The 24,855-nt window shown below is 39.9% G+C and overlaps 1 protein-coding gene across 4 annotated transcripts in view; it reads right to left on the bottom strand.

Moving 5' to 3' along the window:
- The window catches only part of PJA2 (praja ring finger ubiquitin ligase 2), a 54,503-nt gene that overhangs the window by 17,799 nt on the left and 11,849 nt on the right, over window positions 1–24,855 (bottom strand). For 2 of the 4 annotated variants that reach the window (XM_089684747.1, XM_089684748.1), the window contains exons 2-5: window positions 21,097–21,297; window positions 13,988–15,020; window positions 7,731–7,907; window positions 1,674–1,859 (exon numbers count right to left, since the gene is read on the bottom strand). In XM_089684747.1, coding sequence (XP_089540873.1) covers window positions 1,674–1,859; window positions 7,731–7,907; window positions 13,988–15,020; window positions 21,097–21,295 — 1,595 coding nt within the window. In that variant the 5' untranslated portion in view covers window positions 21,296–21,297. The remainder of the gene's footprint in view (window positions 1–1,673; window positions 1,860–7,730; window positions 7,908–13,987; window positions 15,021–21,096; window positions 21,298–24,855) is intronic. The other 2 variants (XM_089684749.1, XM_089684751.1) reach the window with 2 other exon arrangements.

The raw sequence follows: 24,855 nt of genomic DNA, 5'->3' as shown, positions 1-24,855 counted from the left end.
GAGAGTTTGTGTAAGGAATTGTAATGGACCTGAATTCAGGGCATAGAGATTCAGCAAAATAAGGGGAGTGTCACCAAGCATACATTCTAGGAGAATGAAGCGACCATGATGATCGATCTTGGAGGAGACGACCCAAAGGGAGCAATGTGTCCAGATCAGTATTGCCACTCGAGCCTTACCAGATGGGTCAAAGGCCGAATAGGACTGAGAAAAAAAAACCTTGAGGCAAAATGAAAGGAGCTTGCTGACATAAAATGAGTCTCCTGGACAAAAATATCTGCTCCTGAGGATCGGAATTCCTTCAAAGCCATCCACCACTTCTGAACAGAGTTAAGGCCTTTGACATTATATGACAGAAGTCGTAAAGCCATCACAAAAGGACAATGAGTATGGCACATGTACCAGCAGAAAAGATAAATGAGATACCATCGATGAGACAAAACAGAGAACTAATAATAGACAAACCAAAAACATTGCAATAAAGAACATAGATATCCGTAAGGATATGGACTTGGGAGAAACATCAAAACCCAAGTTGTCCACACAATTTTCAGGACATGTTTAAATAGCAAAACGGCAATTTTGAGATAAAAAAAAAAAAAAAAAAAAAAACTATATTTTTGACTGTCTTTTTACAGAGAAAAACAAAAAAAAAACAAAAAACCGCACAGGCGATCAAATACCATGGAAAGAAAGCTCAATTCGGGGGGGGGGGGGGGGGGGAAGGACGTAAATTTTATTTGGGTGCAGCGTTGCCTGATCGCGCAATTGTCAGTTAGAGTAACGCAGTACCGTAACACAAAAAAAAAAAAAAATGGCCTTGTCAGAGAGGGGGGTAAATCCTCAGGAGGGCAAGTAGTTAATATCAGGCACACAGCTATCACAACACACACACACACACAAACAAACTGCAAGAGGACGAAGAGAGCAGGATTGTAAAGATTAAGATCAGCCCATAATCTAGGTAACAGGCTGTGATCCATACTGCTACATGCTTTTGGATATGCAATACTTATACCAAGTGTACATAATTTCTCTAAGGGTATGGTATGAAGTCAGTACACTATATGGTTACACTTATAACTAGCTTATAATATATGGAAGTGATGATGCATACAGTAGTATGGACATTCTTTTGAACACATATTGTCTGACTTACACACACAAAATAGCAACTCCTTATTCACAAATTCTATGCAACATTATATATGATCAGAAGTTGCTCAAGATACATGGACACTTTGAATTTTGATCTAGCGCAAAAAAAAAAAAAAATTAAATAAAAAGTATGGCATATACTGAGAAATTTGTCAGCACTTATTGTTGACTGAAGATACCTTTTTACAGATTTACAGTTTTCAGAGATTACACTTCAATTTATACTTTGTATGGCCTGAAAAAGCATCTTAGTTGTGAGAGCAGCAGCAGGACAACAGCTGAGGAACTGAAGTATTTATGTCCTTATATTTTACAGAGCACATGTAGTAACTGTAGGGGTGCTCAACAAAGTATGTCACAGCTAATTAGGTATGCCTATAGATACACTAAGCTTCTAGTGTCCGCAATATATAATTTATACACCAGTCTGATATAAAACTACAAAAAGGTTAGGTTAGACAGCCACCCAGAAGCTTATAATTAACGTAATCAGAAGGGAAATAGTAAAGCTATACCTCCATTCAACTTCTAAGTCTTCGCTCATACTTGAATCGTCTTCTAAATTATTATTGCCATCTAAAATAAAAAATCCTGGTGGTAAATAATGGTTTCCAGCTTCATTTTCTTCATCTGTGCTGCTCTCTATGTCCTCATGATACTGTAACCAAGGAATTTCACCATCTTCTAAAGAGGTTTGTTCCCTATAGCAGGAAATAAAAAAATGTATTGTGAATTGAAACATTGGTGTTACTGGATGTAGTCGCATGAGACTAAAGTATTTGTGAAATCAAAATAAATAGACCTCTGCAATATATAGACAGACACCCCAGTCTTAAACTGGCCATACACGTATAGGATTTCCGGTCGGGAATTTTCGTTTAACTTTGCTTTGACCCCACTAACGATTAGAAAATCAATTTTTTATGACCGTGAAAATTTGAAGGGGGAAGAAAGAAATCGATCAAACAAATTTTCAACCAGTGTATGTGGTTATCGTTCAGAAATTACATTAGCTTTAAAGTCAAATGTTAAAAGCAAAAAAGACAATTTTCGAACAACATCTGTCCATTCGTCGAATGTTCAAAGAATTTTTGTACGACTTTTCTTACGAATATTCTCATCTGAAAATCTACACGTGTATGGCCAGCTTTAGGCCTCATTCACACTTACAATTAAGGCAGTCAACAAATTCCTGCAGTTGGAATCACAGATGCCTGCAAACAGCTGCAACTGGGAAACCTGTACAAAGCAATGAAGGGCAGACAGCACATCTAGCGGTTGCCCGAGGTTAGGAACTGATCGGTCCCAAATTGATCTGTGTCCAGGGCCAATCATCTGTCCTTAACAGTAGGCGACAGCCAATGTGCAGATACAGGTGAGCAACTGCAGCTCCTGTCAGCCTATTATTGCTTTGTAAAGGCTTCCCAACCTAAACGGTTTGCAACCACCTGCGAATCCAGAGGCAGGAATCTTTTTATTGAAAAAAAGTACTAGAAGTATGTATTGTAATAGACCAGTAATCTCCAAACTGTGGCCCCTGTGCTTGCTTTTACCTGACCCTTGGGGCATTATTCCACCAACTGACACCAAGGATAGGGCACCATTCCCCTACTGACACCATCAATGGGACACTATTCTTCCTACTGATAAACAATGATGCACTATTCCTCCCTATTACAAATCAATGATGAGGCATTGGTGCCAGGACATTTTCTACTCCCACTGGCCATAGTGTGGCCCTCCAAAAGCCTGAAGGACAGTAAACTGGCCTTTTGCTTAGAACGTTTTGAGACTCATGTAATAGAACATAACATATTAAAAGAGAAGTGCAGGGTTTAAAAAAAAATAACAAACATACATGTTCACCTAGGTAAATGGAGCATTGGTCTGATGCTGCATTTGTCGCCCACCTCCAAGTCGGGATCACTCCAGAGTGTGGACCGACTGAGTGACATCAGCAGACTTGTCCACTGACGTCTGAATATAGGTCACAGAAGTACAGACCTAAGTGCACTCCAGTGATTTAAAGGAGAAGTAGGGCTAAAAGAGCTTTGGGCCCTACTTCTCCTTTATAGTATTTGTAATTGTTTTGTATAGGAATAAGAATTTAATGTCTTTTTAAAACAGGAAAAATTGTATAGAATTGTATACTTTTCATATCTACAGCAACACTACTTTTTCAATGTAGGAAAAAAAGTGCTTATATTAGTTGTTACTTTTTTGTCTTTGAAATGCGTATAAAAAAAAAAAAATTATAATTTTTGCAAAATATATCTGGACTAAAGCCTTCTTTGCCCAATTTATGTATTGCTTTAACTTAAAGAGGAACTGCACTGCATCTGAGCACCACAAATCAAAAACCGCTAATTCATTTTTAATATTCAAAGCAAAAAATGCCCTTATCCATCCATGTCTCCATGCTTTATTTTGCTGAGAAATCACTTTGAAAAAAACCCTCCCCCCTAGCATTTCTGGCCAAGGCCATCTTGAGTAAAGGCAGAGGATTCATGTAGCATTTACTTCCTGGAATCCATCTGCCCTTAGCTCAGCTATGCAGGCAGGAGAGGGTGCTTAGCTTAGAAAAACCCATCTTGCCCTCCTGGGTTGCATGATATCATTTGCCCAGGCATGGAAACCAGAAAGTAGCTTAAAAAATTTAAAAAAAGGAAAAAAAAAACAATTTAAAACAAGTAAATATGATATACCTTTCTATCAATTTACTAATGCTAGCAGCATAAGGATTAAAAATAGTCAATGTTGACTGAGAGAATGAAGTTCCACTTTAAATGTAATGACAAAGTTATTAAAGCCTGTAGCAGAAAAGTAGAAATTGCTTTGGTCCAAAACTGAAATGGTTAAATGTTAAAGTAGTTGTAAAGGCTCAAGGTTTTTTTTTCTTTAATCTTAATGCATTATCTACAGTAAAAAGGTAAAAAAAACCTACTAGCAGCACCCCCTGCAGCCCCCTAAATACTTACCTAAGCCCCATCTCGATCCAGTGATATGCAGTCTCCCTCTACTCTTTGGCTGAGACACAGCAGCGGGCTCCCACTGCTGTCAATCACAGTCAGTGAGGAGGGATCAGGGGGAGGGATCAAGCCACGGGAGCAGGGGGAGGGATCAAACCAGGCTCTGTGTGTCTTATAGACACACACAGCCAGTTCAAGAACAAGCACGCAGGAGTGCCCCCAGAGTAAGCGGCTTGATATGGTGGGCACTCGGCAAGAGGCAGGGGACATAAGCGCCGGCGGGGGACCTAGGAAAAGGAGGATCTGGGCTGGTCTGTGCAAAACCATTACACAGAGATGGCAAGTATGACATGTTTATTATTTAAACAAACAGAAAAATAGATTATACTTTACAAATAACTTTTAGATTTAATTTATTACATTTGATGGTAACCAAATAAAATCTGTAACAAAACGTTTATACATATTTCAAGATTATTCCTTATATTGTTTACTGGATTGATTTGTGAATATTGACACGATCTGGATATTTGAAAGAGCTTTCTTTTATCTACACAGACTTGTACCACCCTCTTTGCTGATTCGAACTGTGTGTGTGTACAAAAGCATTCATGCAGAACATTTGTCAGAGCTACAAACAAAAGGATTATGAAGGGAATGCAGACTCTCAAAGCATATTTGCTGTTTTTTTTGGGCAATTTGAATAAAAACAAAAAAAAACAAAAAACACTGTTCAATGTTATCAAGCCCAACTCCTTTTAGAGCTCTCTTTAAACCTATGCATTGCCCAGTGGTACACTTGCAAACTCCTCTTTTTAAGTATGCGATGTATACTAGCACATTATGCCTTTACCTTGCAGGTGGAAAGCTTTTTTTTTTTTTAAGTTTACTACTGCTTTAAACTAATTTGTGGGGCAGAGTGATGGAGCAATGAACCACATGTATACTACTATTCTTGGGGAAATACCTGACTGCCGCCTTTAAAAAAAAAAAAAAAAAATTAAGAGATTTTGAAAAATCGGCCATGCTGGAAAATCCTGGGACGATTTGTTAGATCGGCCGATTTTCGCGGTAATTTATGGTCAAATCGGCTGTTCTTCTGGCCGATTTGACAATAAATTGACTAAGAAAAAGTAGTAATAGAAGAAATAGATTTTGCAGGAGAAGAAGAAATAGAATATCAAGACGAAGAACAGAAGAAAAGAGGAGAAGATGAAATAGATTTTGCAGAAGAAGATTTTGCAGAAGACGGAGACGAAAAAAAGTTACAACATTGTATCTATTTGTATGTATTTTGGATACAGATGTTTCTATTCAAGTACAAATAGATACAAATGTTTCTCTTCTTCTTCTGCATAATCTATTTCTTCTGTCAAAAATAATAGCGGGTCTCTATGCAGGGACACTGCTATTATATTAATTGACGGCCGTAGACGGGACTAAAACCCGCCGACTTTTTTTTTTTTTTTTTAATTAGTGGCAACGTCGGCCGTCTGAACGACCGATTTACTATTTAAAAAAAAAAAAAAAAAAAAAAAACGCCCGATTTTCCCCACGTCTATGGCCTGCATTAGTTCTGAAAGAGCTTTGCTGATTGCAGTTTGGAGACACTGCAGTGCAGAATCACATCAATGTAATAACAGCACATCTACTACAGGAACATTCTGGAATAAAACCACCTCTCAAAAGATTTACTCATTCAAAAACAAATATATTTTTCAATATTGCCACTAAGCAAATCAGTCAAACTCACCTAGATAATAGTCAAGTTATTAACTTTTTCTTTGCAACAATAATAAAAAGGCAAAACATAATCAGTCATGTTGTTCATTACAGGAAATTTTTCAATGCACCTTAGCAAAATAAAAAGCATATTTTCAAATGCTTCCCTCTTTTACATTCAAAGTGATTTTAATACATTATATTTCATTTTCCCCTAATTTGGAATTTAAATGTTTTAGTTGGGGGGGGTCATTGTGTTAAACAACAACTTCTAACCTGCTAGATAAACACAGAAATGCATGAGGTTACGTGTATGCTGTCACTGCATACAATGAATAATCTGACCATTTCAAAAGAATTCAGCAACTGCACCTCTCACCTCTTTTGAAAAATCCCCTGAAGGCCACTGTACAATTCAGGCACCTCCGTGAACTATTGAGTACCCAAATAATATGAAGTATGTAGGAAGAATGGAAACAAGTAACTTGTAGAAAGCTAGTTTTTGCATACAACATGTGTCCTAGGTATGGAAAACATGGGTGTGCTGGAGCTCAATTTATCAATTAATACAATCTGCAGATCTTTATAAGTCCGAATGTCTGGAAAAGGGGGAGAAAAAAACAAACACAAAAAAACACCACAACAGTCCAATTCTTACAAGCCAGATATATGCTAGCAAAATATGTCTACTCTCACCCCCAACAAAGCATAAATAAATAGATATAATATCCTTCCATTGTTTCCATTTTTGAGATTCATTCTTTTTTATAACAATGGGACCATTATAAAACAGATTTGCTGATTCCAGGCCTGGACAAATCTCACCCAGCCAGCTTAAAAACCTAGGAGCCAGCACTACATAGCCTACATATGACTATATACGTAGCTGAAAGATAGCTAGTTAAGCAACAGTTAAATTAAAAACATATGTTCTGTTAATTTGTAACATACTTTAGCAATTAATTTACTGTGATTGTAAACCCTCATTCTGTAAAAACAACCTATTCAATATAAATGAAAGCCAAAACATGTATATGTATATGTATATATATATATATATATATATATATATATATATATATATATATATATAATAAATTACCAGTGTCAGGACAAGTCTGATCATTGGAGAGCAGACCGAGTTCTGGCACAGCTAGAGAACTGACCTTGCTGTGCTCTCATGCCTAGAGTAGTCAGTTTTTAACAGGAAAGCAGAGGGACCAACAGGAACACCAGTTATTTTATACAAAACCTCAAATAAACATCTGCTTAATTTGCACAGAATGAATGTGAAAGTAGTTTCACCAGATTATCAGCATTGCAAAACGTTTTATAAACAAACCTTATTTTGTTGTGTGCCCACCATTTCTTTAGGCATAATGCACAATTCGAATATATATAACATAAAAAAAAAGGAAAAATGAGCAGGCATACCAAGGAATTTAACTGCCACAATCATCCTCACCCCCATAAATGTTTGCTTGCCAAAGCCCTGACAGAATTCTTGGCATTCCCAGGCATGGGAAAGTGGTTGACTCTCCAGTCTGCTTTGAAAATTCAACATCCAGGCCTGAACCGTGCAAGCTCCAAGCCAGTGTATTGTTGAATTTTTTGGGTATTCCAGTGGAAGAACAGGGCAGAAAAATTAAAGAAAATGAAGTAAAAAGTGTCATGTCATATCTGTAAACAACAAACCCTCTTTGTATGTCCAGAGTGGGCAAAGAACCAGTTGACAACCGCAAAAAAAACAAAAAAACAAACAACACACACGGCTAATAAAAGCCACAACTAAAAATATTGGGAAATTATGACTAGACTATTACAAATACATATTTGCATACGTAGCAGTAAAAACTAAAAAGCAAAACAAAAAGCACTTACTCAACCTGGAAGCAAAAGTCAGAATTCTCCTCTTCCAAGCTGCTGCTATTACTCTGTACATCATGCTCTTCTTTTCCAGGCAAAGTCTCCCAGCTTTCATCACTAGAAGAATGATCTTTATCACCAGAGAAATAGGAGGGTAAACAGGTAGACCATTCTCCATCACTGCATTCAGAGCTGAAAAAGGCATTAATAAAAATGTAAATGTCAAAATTAATACTGCTTTACAGTGTTACTAAACCCACGACAGACGCACACGGACAAAATCAGCCTGTATATGCAGTAAAGCATGCTTGTTATACTCACTGTGGAACCTAAGGGGTTAATCTTATTGACCCCACATCTCTCCATAAAGAGGATCTGTCATTGCTTATTTCTTATATATTGCTTATAAAAAAAAAAAAAAAAAAGTTTAAAGCGCCCCCCTCCCCCACTCATGCTTAGTGGTGAACGCATACAAAGGCCACGCCCATATGTAAGCTGTGTTCAAACCACACGAGGTATCGCCATGAACGTCAGAGAAAGAGCAATGATTGTAGCACTAGACCTCCTCTGTAACTTTACACTGGTAACCTGTAGAAATTTTTAAAGCGTCAGCTGTGGAGATTTTAAGTACCGTAGCTTGGCGACATTCCACATGCGTGCGCAATTCTAAATCAGAACATGTTGGGCATCCATTTACCTCGGTGTAACATTTTTTTTTTTTTTTTGACGTCACAGAGCAGGTCAATGCTCTGCAGGGATCCTGACAATGTCAGGATCTGCCAAGATGCCTGACCAGCAGCTAGCTCAGCTTCTCAGTGCGACACAGAGCCTGAGCCAGCTGCTTTCACTCCCTCTATAGCTTGGTGATCCAATGAGCGGTGAGCGGTGACTGACAGTAAACGCTCCTTGCTCGGAAAACTGCGATCAGCGGTGTTCAATTGCACAGTTCTCAGTGTAGAGCTGGGGAACAGATGCAGCATTGGATTGATGCTGCATTCACATACAGTAGGGGATTGTGTGTTTATTTTGTTGAAATCCAGCATTATCTTTTAACTAGTTTAGGACACTGGACATTGCTACATATGCCCAAAAAAGAGACAAAAAACAAATAAGAGAAATTCAAGCTTTTGTTGGTGTGAAAAATATAAAATTATTACATATACACATACAGTTAAGTCCATATATATTTGGACACAGGCACAATTTTAGTTTTTTCAGGTATTTACCAAAACATATTCAAGCTATAGTTCTATAATGGATATGGGCTGAAAGTGCACACTCTCAGGTTTAATTTCAGGTATGCTTTTGAAAGAAAAAAAGTGGAATATTCTGCAACGGCCGAGTCAATCACCTGATCTCAACCCAATTGAGCATTCATTCCACTTGCTGAAGGCAAAACTAAGGACAGAAAGACCCTCAAACAAAGAACTGAAGACAGCTGTAGTCAGAGCCTGGCAAAAGCATCAGAAAGGCAGAAACCCAGTCTTTGGTAATGTCTGTGGGTTCCAGACTTCACGCAGTCATTGCCAGTAAAGGATTCTCAACAAAAAATTAAAAATGAACATTTTATTTATGATTATATTCAATTGTCCAATTTGGACACAGGCAAAATAATGTCAGTGAGTCACTAGAGGCTGATCTGCTGACAGCGCCCCCCCCCCCCCCCCAATTTTGAATAGAGTAAAGAAGGGTTAGAATATTTTTTGCCATCTGTGTCCCATTGGGAGATTTACCTTCACTTTATGTCCCAAAGCCAAAACAGGAAGCATCAGATAATCCCCGCAAATTAAGGCAATTCCTTGGGGACCACCAAGTTGCCAGAACTAGTGTCCCGATTGGAACACTTCACCTCTATTACTTTTGTGGGGACAACACAAAATTTGGAGTTCTCTTTACTTTCACTTTGGATGCTAATGATAAAAACAGGACAAAGAGAGAGGGTGGATCTCCGTAACAGGATCACAGACTTCAGTAGAAACCTAATAGGTGTTCTAAACCATCTCTACTCTAAAAGGCAAAACTTTTGTTTTTTGACAAAGATGAATTTCAGGAATTCAGCTCATTTTTAAAAAAAGTGAAGGCATACCATGAGGTAAGTCCAAGATACATCATGGACTTCGCTCTTATTTACAACTGCAAGGCTTCTACAACTCCCAGAAGACAGCTAATCGCTGTAATCCTGGGGGCCCAACAGTACAGTTGCTGCTGCTAAGGGGGGGGAGGTTAAACAGTGTGATAGCTGTGAGCCTAAAATATTCTGATATTTGCTTGTACACGTAAATGTGGTCCAGTACAACCAAGTTTTGCAACCTGGTTCCTCCCTGTGGTGCACAGTTGCCATAAGTTCTTCCATCAGCTTAAGTTTGTTGGTGAACCATGTCCTAATGTGAGGGGATCTGGTTGCTTCCAAAATAGTAGAATTGGCAGCATTAAGCAGATATAACAATAGGGAGTGCTTGTAGTACTTCAATGACCTTGGGGTTGTGACAGAAATTGTATTCCAATATCTGAATGTTGGTAAATTTAAAAATCCAATATTTAACCCGGGACCAGAAGTCTTTGAGGTCTTTACAGGACTAGAAGACGTGGCATATGGAGCCTGTCTTCCTCTGGCATCTCTAGCATAATGGGGAGCTGTGGGAACAGTTTATGTAGGGTTTTGGGGACCCTGTACCATCTAGTTAAATTTTTGTAGCCTGTCTCTTGGATCTTTAAGAAGAAGTCTTAAAGGTAATTTGTATGATCTGGTCTCTTTGCCGTTCTGTGAGGTTAGGAGCTAGGGCATGTTCCATCTTGCAAGATACTTTGGGGGAATGGGTAAGACAAAATGCAGATGGCGTGGGGGTGGGGAGGGAAGATACTTTCCACCATTCGTGGGTTAAAAAGTGGCGAAGTTAAAAGCCATTTCTTTAATTTGACCAACGGCTTTATTTTCGATGACGGAGATGGTAGATCTTGAATTTGCACATTGATGTGTGTGTGGCATTCTGTGTGGGTTGGACTCTGCTCGCCTCCAGCGCCATGTGTGGGGTCTGGCGGAAAGGAGGAGGGGTGGACCACACTACGCACGGATTGGTTGGTGTCAAGGGAGAGGGGAGCCTTTCTGCACGGCAACGGTGAGTCTGCTGGGGGAGGGGGGCGGAGGGTGTCGGTGGGGAGAAGAGTAACTTTGGCTCTGCTGTGGGTAAGCTGCATGTCTGGGGCTTCGGACAATGGGAGTTGCTCGCGCCTGGTGCTGGCAGTGAGTGGGCTGGTGGAAGGCCAGGTGCCAGGACGTGATTTCTGGTTGCCATAGCGACCTGGGATTTGTCAAGCCCTGCCCCCCTGTATATTCTGGTTCTCTCCTCCTCTATAAACACTGGATCTGGTTCCTCTCTCTCTACACACACACACACACACACGTCCTCCCGCCTCTATATATGCCCTGGGTTTGATCCTCCCCCCTGTATACAAGCCAGGTCTAGTTCCCCCCGTGTGTGTATATACACACACACACACACACACACACACACACACACACACACACACACACACACACACGTCCTCCCGCCTCTATATATGCCCTGGGTTTGATCCTCCCCCCTGTATACAAGCCAGGTCTAGTTCCCCCCGTGTGTGTATATATGTATATATATATATATACACACACACACACACACACACACACACACACAACCCGGGCAGCTCCATCCTCCACCAGAACACCTCCACTGCATCAAGCTCCTGTAGGGAGTACGGGCAATCCACCCGCTCCATCAGGTGGAGGTCACACGGGGCAGCACACAGGCCGCTGGGTCCCCACCACCCGCTCCATCAGGTGGAGGTCACATGGGGCTGGATTGTATGGACTGGTGCATGTGGTGGTGGGCAGCCTCTGCAGCAGACCCTGCAAGTTGGGGGCGCTAAATGTGGAAAATATGTTCCTTGCTACAGAACATTTTACCATCAACTTGTTATGGTTAAAGTTTAGCTTTAATTTTATTTTTTTTTTTTTATTTGCAGTAGAGGAGTACAGTTATACTTGCTTTCGAATGCCCCCCCCCCCCCCCTCCCTGTTACCAATGCATTCAACTTCACACAGTTGCTTGTCAGAATAATTTCCACTGGGCTTGTGTAATGTACTCTACAAATCGCTTTTCAAGTCTGTGGAAACTTTGTATCAAGTGAAATACAATTAATCCATAGGTTTTAATTAAGATTGCAGCATACATACATGGGTTAAATGGGGAAGTTTCTGCCAAGCAGCTGTGTGGCAACGAGGAGGTCGCATAACGGAGATTTTGCTGGACTGGGAACAGGCAAGTATAAGAATAGGGAAGCTGGGGGGGGGGGGGGGGGGCTTTAAAAAATGAATAACTGCACTGCAATAAAAAGTGCAGATAGACGTTGTACTAAAATGGTAAAAAACTGCTATTGGTGCTCAGCATCAAACCAAACAAAAACAAAAAAAAAAAAACACCACACACCCTCCCACAGCTGCACTCACAAAACACCACAATAATAATGTTGAACCAAGATGAAGGTGGTGGTGGTGGTGGTGAACTTCCTTCAGGAGCTAGGTTTATTGATTTTTAAATTGGTATTTTTTGTGTCACTTTGGAATAGTGGTGTACCAATGAATTTTCATTTTTTTTTCGATTGGATTTGGTTTTATGATGTTGCACCACACCTCAGATTTATTTTTTATAACATTATAAGCCTTAGTTACATGTATCCCAATACAAAGGCACATTTAGTTTAGTAACACTGCATTTGTATTCCAGATATACTTTGTGTTTTATACTATCTCTGTCGAACAAAAAATGTTACACTGCCCAAAATGCTGGCATAGTTAAAAGGGAAGGTGCTGGATGCTGTGGAACAATTTACAGTCCATACACATAACAGGAAAGTGTTCAAACTTCCAGGTTGGGACCTAGCTAGGACCATGTGAGGGGTAAAAGGTGGTCTGATGAGCCACATGCTACCCAAAGCCCAAAAGCTGTACAGCCTTGGAGTAGATCAATTTGATGCCAACACTTGGTTTTACTTTTTTTTGAGAGAATACAGCAGCAAGGGAGCAGAGGCAGGGTAAATATAGGAAACTGTGGAGGCAGGTAATTTAGAGAAGCCACAGCTTTTAATGGGCAAAACACAGGTGCACTTTAACCCTTTCGCTACCAGGCCCTGCACTCCACATTTAAAAATCAGGTGGCCAGACCACTTTTGAAAACTTTTAAAAAAAAATTTTCACTTACAGATTTCAGAGTTTGTTAAAGACACCCAAAACCATACATTTTCAGAAAGCATAGGACCAGTAGAATTTAAGTTGCTACTGATTTTTTAGCCCTTGTGATAATCAAAACAATACATTTGATAAACATACACTAAAATCATTATTAGTGGACACAAACACAGCAAAAAAAAAAAAAATACACAATTATTGTATAAATCCCTACTAAATATAAAATTGTATTGAGTTAAAAAATATTTTTAAAATCTTAAAATTGCACTTTTGCGAAGTGCTGAAAATCAAAGATACTCAAAACTGTAAATAAGCAATTTATTTTAAAACTATGGATGTATAATTTTTCATTTACAGCTGATTTTGTAAAAGACCCCCTTAAACCATACATTTTCTAAAAGCACATGATCCGTAGTTAAAAAAAAAAAAAAAAAAAAAAAAAAAATTGCTGCTGATGTTTTAGACCCCACAATTTTTATGCAAATGTTTTATCAAATCACCATTTTCAGTAAAAGTACACTAAAATAATTTTACACTAAATTCACTAAACTTTACTACTATGTTAGCAATCAATGAACATAGGTGTGATCAGTATCAGTTGCTCACTGTGTTCATTCAAGAAGGGGTTGGTAAACATATCATATTTACCAGCCCCCTGCTCTCAGTCCTGATACCGACCTCCCACCCCAGCAGTAGCTGCAGCATTGCTGCGAGGATAAGGGGGGGGGGGTGCATTTCATGTTGGAGAACCATGGGGGGGGGGGGGGGGGAGGGGGGGGGAATATATTTGGCGCATTATATGTTCTCTGAGGCTCCCCTGATGTAGCTGAAGCCAGCAGGAGGGGAAGCAGCACCACAGGATGGGTGAGGGTGGTGCCATGACCTTAAAACGAAAAAAAAAAAAGAGGAATGCCACGTCAGTACAGCGTACTGACCTGGCCAGCTAGAAGCAAGAATGTCATCTATTTCTCAATTTAAAAAAACAAAACAAAAAAAAAAACAAAAAAACAAAAAAAACACACACACAACCAACCACACGGCATCCTACCTGTCTTCTTCTTTTGCCGAGTCCATCATCTTCAAGCCATAGACTTCAAAATCATCCCAAAAGGTGTCATCCACTAATGGCTTACTGTCTATTGGAGTTCTTGTATCCTTGTTAGCTCCCTTTATTTTCTTTTGTGCTCCCTCAACACATACTGAGCCAGGTTCCTTTGCAGTGTTGACATTTTCAGCTTTGCTAGATTTTTGTACATTGGCATGCGGTTCCCGCTTTTCTCTTCTAGAGCTTTTGGCTTCTTTTCCATATTCATCAGTTTTCAATGGGTCCTTTCCGGAAACTGTGGGACATGTTTTTCTAATTTTAGGTCGGACAACTGGTTCATTTGTTGGGTCAGTTTTAGCACCTCCTGCATTGTTTTCGTTACTAATTCCTAGGCTATATTTTCCCATTAAGTCAGTTTTACTTTTGTTTTGCTGGGATTCATAAAGTTCTACACTTCGAACACCCATAGCTTCATCCTCTGATACAGAGCTAGCAGATAAACTCCATGGTGCTGAGTATAGGTCTAGGGTTGAATGATTGGATAATGAGGCAACACTCCCCTGAGATAAGCTGTCCTGTGCACAAGTGCGATTTATGGTGGATAACTCTGAAAGCATTTCATTGGCAGAATCCTTTTGGAGTTCACATATCGTATTGCTGATTAGATGTGGATTTCCACCTTCCTCAGTTTTTAAAGAAACATCTTCATAAAGACTAACATTTTCTTCTCCATCACTGCTGTCTGGCTCAAAAGAGTCAATAGTAACAAAACAGACACCATTTTGATGAGGGTGGTGTAGGTGCTCCACTGGAGCATGCAAGAACGTTTTAGAGCTTTCCTTGCAGTCACTGTTATTTAATTTCTGACAGCCCTTAGCATGTTCTAACATTGAAAAGGGGGGCAAAGCATGCTCCTCAGAGTCAGTAAATGGAGTCAAACCATCATTAGTATTGAGTGTTTTGCTCCCTTCTTGCAAATCAGTGGACAAAGCGCTACTCATGCTGGAAAGTGATGAATCATGGCTTTCACTGGAAGCTAAACAATAAAAAAAAAATAAATTATAAATATTTATACATTTAACTGGGAAAATCTGCTCAACACAGTGAAAAGCAATAATGTTATAAATAGGAATACAAGAAATGTAAATATGATCTGCTTTGTTTGGCATGTTTAGATGTAGGACTAAAGTTGAAGCAAATCTTGCACCAATAATGCAAGGTCTGCTAACTAACTTTGTTCCCAATCAGAATTCCTTCCACTCCCATGCCAAAACATTACAAAAACTCTATTATATATAAATACCTACATACATACATATACACACACACACACACACACACACACACACACACACACACACATATATACACACACACGCACACAAAAAAAACAAAAAAACAAAACAAAAAAAAAAAAAAAACACATCACCCCCCCCCCCCCCCAAAAGGATCACTTTGAAAACACATCAGATCTTAATGGGGAGCAATATCATGCTCAATATCAATACAGATATGGACTGGGTAAAGTGTTAAGAATGTAAGGATGCCCCATCATTTGATGGAAATAAAAAATTATCAACCTACAGAGGACTATGTTCAAAGGCACCCCGAAAAACAAAGTGAAAAAATGATGCAGCAGGCTAGTCCATTTTGCTGAAATTTCATTGCAGCAACTCAGAATGGTATGCAGTAGTTTGGATGGCCCCACGTGCTTGTATGCATGCCTGACAATGTCGGGACATGCTCCTAATGAGACAACGGATGGTGTCTTGGGGTATTTCCTCCCAGATCTGGACCAGGACATCACGGAGCTCCTGGACAGTCTGAGGTGCAACCTGGCCGCTTCAGATGGACTGAAACATGATATTCCAGAGGTGTTCTATTGGATTTAGATCAGGAAAGTGTGGGGGCCAGTCAATGGCATAAATTCCTTCATCCTCCAGGAACTGACTGCATACTCTCGCCACGAGGCCGGACATTGTCATGTACCAGGAGGAACCCGGGATCCACTGCACCATTGTAGGGTCCGACAATGGGTCAAAGGATTTCATCCCGATATCCAATGGCGGTCAGGCTGCCATTGTCTAGCCTGTAGAGGTCTGTGTGTCCCTCCATGGATATGCCTCCCCAGACAATCACTGACCCACCCCCAAAACAGTCATGCTGAACGATGTTACAGATAACATAACGTCTTCCAGACCCTTTCACATCTGTCACGTGCTCAGATTGAATCTGCTCTCATCTGTGAAAAGCACAGGGCGCCAGTGGCGGACCTGCCAATTCTGGTGTTCAATGGCAAATGCCAATTGAGCGCCATGGTACCAGGCAGTAAGCAAAGGTCCACTAGAGGAAGTCGGGCCCTCAGGCCACCCTCATGAAGTCTGTTTCTGATTGTTTGGTCACAGACATTCACACCAGTGGCCTGCTGGAGGTCATTTTGTAGGGCTCTGGCAGTGCTCATTCTGCTCCTCCTTGCACAAAGTAGAAAATACTGGTCCTGCTGATGGATTAAAGACCTTCTACAGCCCTGTCCAACTCTCCTAGAGTAATGGCCTGTCTCCTGAAAATTGCCTGTGCAATCTCTATACAGTCCAGGTATCACCTCATGCTACCAGGTAGGACACTGACCCTAGCCAAATGCAAAACTAGTGAAAAACAGTCGGAAAAGATGAGTAGGGGAAAAAAAAAAAAAATGTCAGTGGCCTCTACTTATAAAACCATTCCTGTTTTGGGGGTCGTCTCATTGTTGCCCATATAGTGCACCTGTTAATTTAACACCAAAAGTAACTGACACCGATTAACAACCCCCCCTGCTACTTAACTGGCCAGATCAATATTCCAGGAGTATAATTGACGATGATATACTCCGATTAAATAGTTCCTTTAATTATTTTGAGCTGTGTATTTTCCTTGCATGTGATTGGGTATTCTTTGCAAAGAAAATCTTTACCTCATTTACTAAAGCTCTGGAGCAAATGCTCCTGCACAGTGCAACTGCACAGTCTATTCGCCTTTAGTAAATTAACCCCAACGTCTTCTGTGAATAGACAGTGGAGGGGAGGGGCAGGGCAGGCAGAGTTGATGGTGTGTGAGAAAGCAGCATTGCTCCTGTTAAAGTGCCGGGAGTATAGGAACAGCTGTACTCCTGGTGCTCGGTAAAACTGACAGTTGTAAAGAAAAGATATGTCCACAAGGTGAACCTTGTTAAACTTAGCCACTTTCTGACTTTCTATGTGTAGAGGTCCTGTAGTTCAGCTTTAAATCGAGCTGATGCCCACACCTTTAGTTCCGCCCCTGCTATCTAGTAGATGGAGGTGTAAGGGAGGCCCAGCTTGACTTTTCTCACATTTAGAATCAACAGAACGGTATACACAGGTTTTGGGAGACTCCAGTTTTTTTTGTTTAGTATAGGTACACCAAAAAGGCCCTTTTACAAATGATGTGCACATATTAACACACCGGAAAGCTTGCGGTCTTACGAGCTGCCACATGTTGTGATACCTGTACCCTGTACAGGCAGTTAATGAGCACAAAAATACCAAACTCTTTTCCCCTCAACACACAGCAACGTGTGGTTCCAAACGTATTGGGTGTTAAATGGTTCAAGAGATTTGTTTACTGCCTAAATGATTGGAAGCCCATTAAAATGAATGGTAGCACCCCAAAAAAAACATGATCATATGTGACCAACTTGCTTAAACATGCATTACAATCTGCATGCATAGTTCTGAAGCTGGCCTAAGTGTTTCACCTTTAGACACGAGAGTTTATATTCAAAATAAACCAACAACAATCAACTGTATAACTGCATGAAGTTGCTGAAAAGTGAAATGTGATTGATGCTCACCGTTTCCCTCTTCATGTTACTCTAGTTGTTGTGGTGCTACAAGTCATGTGAGGCACTGCAGGTCTCCAGCAGTCACAGGCATGACCGCCACAAGCAGGAGCATTATGGGATCTGTTTCACCACACCTGGAATGTCAAGGTTGCTCTTCCCTAACCTGGGTTTTCTAGGAAATTTAAGCTAATGAACAAACAAAATGGGTTAAAAAAGACCTCCTTTTGAGAATACAGATTGCCTTCGATATTTTGAGCTACTGACTGAAAACAGGCATGGAACAAAACAGGCAGATTGAAGTCATCTACAAATAGGCATGCTTAGTTTTGGGTCACTAAACTACTGAAGCCACTGAATTAGCAGGACTCCCAGGGAATCTACAATTCTGAGAAGAGTTTTAGCACTGGCAGACTCCACATTTGCTCAGCATGTGTGTCATTTAAAGCTCAACTTGAAGCAAAACTTTGTTTTGTTTATGAGAGAGAGGGAAATGGTTAGAGTCTCTGTCAACTCTTTAGAGCCATCAGGGTCCCTACTGGGGTGATTTCTCCTTACTTCTACTCAAGATAGGAAGTAATATAAAAATCGCTTCAATCACACATCAACAAAAAGTCAAAACACATTTTAGGCAGTAAGGAAGTGCTAAAACGTCTGACAAAAGGACCTTCCTAACCCAAGGACAACCGCATTTCATGTATGGAAAATGAAGAGACTCTCCCCAATAAAGTCAAAGACAGATATAACTGAACCTGGCAATTGATCTCTTACCCATGCAATAGAAGAAAAAAAAAATTTTTTTTTTTGATAGACAAGCACACATACACGTTTGGAGTCAGAGTTAATGTTCACACTTAAAAGATATCAGGGACAGGTGACTTGTCAACCAAAACAACAAATCATGATAATGCAGTCTGCCTGATAACGGGTAATGAACACTGAAAGACAGTCTAAACCTAGTACACAGGAACAGAAAATCTTACGGAAAATACCACTTTCGAAGAGATCGTACGATAATCGTTCGTACATATCTTTCATCTGAAATTTGAAGGGACAAGCAGGAAAATGTTTCTCGTATGACACCAGATAGTACGATTTTCATTTAAATCATACAAAAATACAAAACAAATACATTACATCACTTCTGAATTTTCTGTTGTGCAAGAGTTTTCGAAACGTTGGCAACCTCTTCACTATCGATACGAGACTAGCATGCAAAAACACAGAAAAAACAAAACAAAACAAAACACCACACACATGGACGATCATTCGCCCAACATTCTCAGTGTGTGCTCATTGGGGCGTTAGGCTGCCTAAGCTACTAGACTTAATTTATTAAAATTTGGTAAAAAAAAAAAAAAAAAAAAAAAAAAAAAAAAGGGAAGGGAAGAATTATTTTACAATAAAAATATTTTTTTCATTTTAAACCGCATACAAAACATGAATTCGATTAATGCTTATAAGCTTTCTCCCTGAAGAGCACTAACACAGTTTGCTTGATCTCGACGAGCAGGAAGGTGGCATGGTATTGAAGACTACTGTGAAGATTTCAAACCAGCCATAACTTGTTCTCTACAAGTGTGTTTCTACTCATGGGTTTATGAGGTACTTCTGCTTGTTTAAAGTACAATTCATCATACCTTCTTCACTGTTTACAGCCCATGGAGGCCCTTGCTCTACTGAAAATCATCATAACTGCTATGATTTATTACTTAAAATGGTAAAACAAAGTAAATATTTTACTTTAAACTAACATTTTTTACACACGAGTATACTGCTAATAATGCACAAATGTCAAGAACAAAAATTGCATGAACTGATACTTTGTAAACTGATACTTTGTATTAATAAATATGTATTACTTATCTTTTGCAGGGGGCTTTTTTTTTTTTTTTTTTTTTTTTATCTAGAAAAACACTGAAACTAAAACTGGACACAGATGGATCAAATCTTGGCTGGTTTAACAGCATCCAGCCAAAATTTGATCCTTACCTGGACAGACTGATTGTACCCAAGTCGATCCACCCAGACTCCCTGCTGGCAGAACACAGTACCGCAGAACACAACGTATGGCCTGCATAAGCCACAATGGCTTCCTATAGTTGAATATAAAGAACAACAAACACACCACTTCCCATTGTCCCCCTACCAACTCAAAAAACACACAACTAAATTAGTACTGCACCAAAATTAGCAAGTACTAAAATCTGGTGATTGGTTCCTATGCACAGCTGCAACAAATTCTGTGTACACAAGTTTTTGTATATCTTCCCCAATGCATTTAGGCATTTCTTGTTTGTTATTTAATTCTACACTTGTTGCGCTTATTTCTAGCCATTATATTGATCTCCAGAGCTTCCCCCATCCTCTGGAACTACCTCAATTTATCAGACTATCGCCTACTCTGCTCCCTTTTAGGAGAGCCCTGAAAACCTCTCTCTTCAGGGAAGCCTATCCTGCCCTCAGATAATAATGGAATCTTCTACTCCTCCTACCAGTCCATCCCCCTTAGTTACTACCCTTTGTACCACTAGCCCCTCCCTCTTAGATTGTAAGCTCCAAGGAGCAGGGCCCTCCTATCCCTCTTGTATTGAACTGTATTGTTGCTGTATTGTCTCCCGTTATATTGTAAAACACTGAGCAAACTGTTGGCGCTATATAAATCCTGTATAATAATAAATAATCTATAAAGTCTTCCTAATTTTTATTTTTTTAAGGCCTACAATGATATTTCCCCATCCTTAAGTAAAAAATGCTTTCAAAAAGGAGTCAAGTGACACCTAAAATACAACTTTTTATCTTTTGACATATGAAGACCTAAGAAATTATGTTGTAGGACATTAACATGTAAATTTATGCTCAATTTCACTAGACTTCATACCTGAACAATAAGCCCAGTAAAAACGTTTAGAAAATATTTTTTTCCACTTTTAACAAGGGAAGTCTTCTACCATGAAAATAATGTTTAGCAGCTTGGGCTCTCCTTTCTGACCCACTGCCTTTGAAAACAACAGAGAATGAACTCCTCTGACCCCATTCATACAGTCACTTGGTTCTCGGGGTAACAGATGTACCGCAAGCCCTCTAGCCCCCTTAAAGGAGCCGACAAGGACACACTCACTGTACACCTTTCCATTACTTCCAAGTAGAGGTACTTTTTCCCATATTGTATTGAAAATGGAAAATATTTTTAAAATTGGCAAATGCAGCAGTTTCTGTTCCCATGTTCACAGTTGCAATAAATATGCTACATTCATAAGAATGACATATCACACACTTAAATTGGTTTCCTTCTGCACACTGCCCAATTCCAGGCCTTCACCTTCCCTCTTCTGCCGAGCTGAAGATCTGTTAGGACTCTCTAGAGAGGGTCGGAAACTAATATATGCGTGTCTTCTTCCATATCTCCGTCCTGTGAGAGTCTGATATCCCCCAGAAGGTTTAGGCCAGGCAGTCTTACCAGCTTCCTGACCCATTCCTGCAATAAAACAACCGCAATAAATAAATAGCAATTCCAAACAAATAAAAGCAAGAAGTAATTCAGCTAGCTAAAAATGATATCCAGTAAAACAGCAGATGTGTTATAGTCCTCATTCATTCAATTTACCATAATCCAAGCTCAGTGCAAACTCACACAGAATAAGCACCCCGCTCCATAGAACTTCCTGGGGCCTGTGCTGCATACCTTACTTTTTTCCTCTACTTCCTGCATCACCAAGTACATTTAAAGTGCTACTGAACCCACAACAGTAAAATCAGTCTGTATATGCAGTCAATTGTGCTTGTGATACTCACTGTGGAACCTAAGGGGTTAATCCTCCACATCGTGTAAAATAGCCATTTCATCCTGTCTGTCTGATCCTCCCCATATACTGTCCCCCATCCATCTGCTGATAGTACAGAGCTCCAGGAGTCACTCTGCACATGCTCATTTAGTGTGTATTGCTAGAGTTTTTTTCCCCTTTGGGAGGGTGCATGTGATCAGCAAAGAACCGATCAGCACTGTCCAGACAGAGGGTCCGGGGTTATGCAGCCTCATAGGACAGAGCAGAATGAAAACCCCCCTCCTACAAGCTCTAACTAGTGCTCAGCGTGACACTGATAGTCACAAGAAGCTATGTACTGCTGATAAGAAAAGGTATTTAGCAGTTTATATTTACTAAAATAATTGCATTTCTATGTTGTGTACTGTGGGAGACAAGATATAGTGAATGCAGTGTCATGGGTTTAGTAACACTAAATTTTCCAGGCAGGTGTGAATCCAAGCAATACAATGTAGTACTTCTTAGTTTCTTTTATATACAGTATCAGGATAGGAGCAGAGTTGATTTCTTAAAGTAGATCTAAAGCCAAATCATTTTTTAAAATTTAGATAAAATAGGGAATGGTAAAATCTACCGTCACAAACAAGTTACATTGTAAATAAGTGATTAATAAAATAAATATGCAAATGAACGATATATCCCAAAGTGACATATAATTAAAAGTCCAAATAATTTATGTTTTCCTGTGAAAAGTGTCCATCAACTTCAATCCATTGTGAGAAGTATATTGACCACCAATGTAACCAGCCTCTTACCGAATCCCTAGACCCCAAATTATATATTTGGCATGACACTGCATACATCCTGCTGGTGTAATTGGATGTTGATGAAATATTCCAATGCCACCACAGTTTATCCTTTATCTTGCCACCAAGAGCACTCACCAATTAAGCTTTTGCCTTGTGAAGATGTCAGCCTAAGAATTCAGTCTTCCCTACACCTTGGGCTCTGTTAGCTTGTTTTCCTAAATGGTCATATGCTAAGCTTTAGGTGCTTTTATGTATCAAAACTTCAGTTCTGGGTATTTCAGTACACCTTATTTTCACTGTGCAGCAACGTTCTTCCCATGCACGGGTGGGGGGGGGGGGGGGGGAAATGTCTAGCTCAACTCCTTAATGATAACACAAGTGTCCCACCAGTTCTGGGGTCTGTTAGCCACACACTTCCCAATCTATACATTGTATATAAATCACATTTATCCGAGTATTTATTTTATTAGTTACTCAATTTACAGCGCAACTTGTTTGTGACAGTATAATTTAAACATATGGTGGATGTTTTTTGAGTGCACTAAGCACAGTGAAAATTAACCATTCAGAAAAAACCAAAACAAAAAAAACCAAAAACTTATCAATAAAAACTGGCAAGATTCCCCATCACTTTACAGAGGGAATTTCTTCATATAGTACCCTTCCTAAAGAGCTGTCAATAGAACAAAAGTCTCAGTTGAAAGTATTGTCCTTTATTCCTGTTCTGGGGATAGCTCAAAATGTTGGATTTCCTCCTTACTTTCAGTCTTAGTGACTGATGTCACCAAAATAAATTGAGAGATTACTTCGAAGGTGGATGCACGCTGTGATAAAAACCTGACTGGTACAAAAATACAAAAAAAAGCTATGGCTTTGACTTTAAGTACAACAATATCTGGATCAATACAACTATGTAGGCTATGTTCTCTGTATTCAGGTCAAGGTTTAGTTTTCAATTTTGACTGAAATGTACTTCCAACAAGTGCAAACTGTATACAAGTCGTCACAGGAACAAGTGTCTTCATAAGAGGGTTTTCATTATCCTTTTGCTCTGGCGACAACTCGAAAGGTTTCGATTTCTACTTTAGTTCTTGGTGACCATGTAAACGATATACTGTGTTGGGAGGGGGAATGAAAAATCCCAAGTTTAGCTCAAAATAAAAACATAACTTACGGTTAGTACTATATGTCGCTTGCGTTGATGCTTAGCCTTTCAATAGAAATCTTCCTCCTCTGATGCCCCCACCCCACCAAGGCAAACTTGTGGTGCGGCGGGGTTAACATAGCCAAGAGGCAATGAGGCACGCTCATCAAGAGAACTTGACTATGCCCATCCTTTCCTGCCAGATCCACCATTCACTACAGCTTCTATGAAGGACAGGATCTCTGAATGGAGGGGGTAGCGCCATCAATCATCTGTCTGTCCCCCATTCAGAGGTCCAGTGTCATTCATAGAAACTATACTACAGCTCTTGCTGCGAGTCCCTGACAGGCCCTTAGCTGTATTAACACCTGCCGCACTGGAATATGATGGTGGCAGGGACAGAGGAAGATTTATACTGAAATGCAGAAGAGTCAACACAAGGGACACATCATACTAACTGCAAGTTATGTCCCCTGTGCTGATTTGTTGTGTTTATTTTCAGCTAAACTTGGGCTTCAATACGAACACAAAAATGTTCAGTTCGCAAAATGTTGCCAATCACACCCTGAACTGTGTATTGTGAGACTTTACACCACTGAAGACACAATTCCTGAGAAATAATAAAGGTTCATTAAAGTGTGTGCATAGACAACATTTTGTGTCCCATTTGGGGGGGGTATTTTCCCTAATTTACCAAAATTATTTTCGCTGGTTGAATGAAAAAAAAATGCATCGATTCCCCCATCAACATATTCAATGTAGATGGGGGAATTCATTCAGGAGCTACAGAATTATATTCTGACAGCAGGGAGAGTTCACAGCCATCACAATAAAATTATCAGTGTTGCAGGCTACTGATCGGGCAAAAACAAAAACAAAAAAAAAAAAAACCCAACAGGCTGATTGTACAGACATTGATTTGGAGATGGACTCCTATACAACCAGCCTGCTCGTAAATGGCTCAAAATTCACCCAGTCCCTGCTGAACTAACTGAATTTTGATCCATATATGGCTGGATTAAAGTGGATGTAAAGCCAGGTTTCATGCATGAAGGTAAACATTCATCTGAGTGCATCCCGATCTAGTGATGTGCATGAGAGCCGGGGCTCTCCTGGGTCTCTCTCTTCTCATTGACTCACACAGAAGAGGGAGTTGATTCCTGCTCCTGTCAATCACAGCTAGTAAGCCAATGAGGAGAGAACAGGGTGGGGCCGAGCCATACTGTGGGAATGGACAATGCCCATTCACAGAAGTGCGGCTTAGGAGCAAGCCTGCTTGAGTGACCCCAACGCCAGGACCACCAGCAGGGGACCCAAAA

Source organism: Staurois parvus, unplaced genomic scaffold (genome assembly GCF_062004578.1).
Source record: "Staurois parvus isolate SC_StPar_1 unplaced genomic scaffold, SC_StPar_1.0 ptg000354l, whole genome shotgun sequence".
Lineage (NCBI taxonomy): Eukaryota > Metazoa > Chordata > Amphibia > Anura > Ranidae > Staurois > Staurois parvus.
The sequence above is the reverse complement of the archived record's forward strand: the minus strand, read 5'-3'. Positions and strand labels throughout refer to the sequence as shown.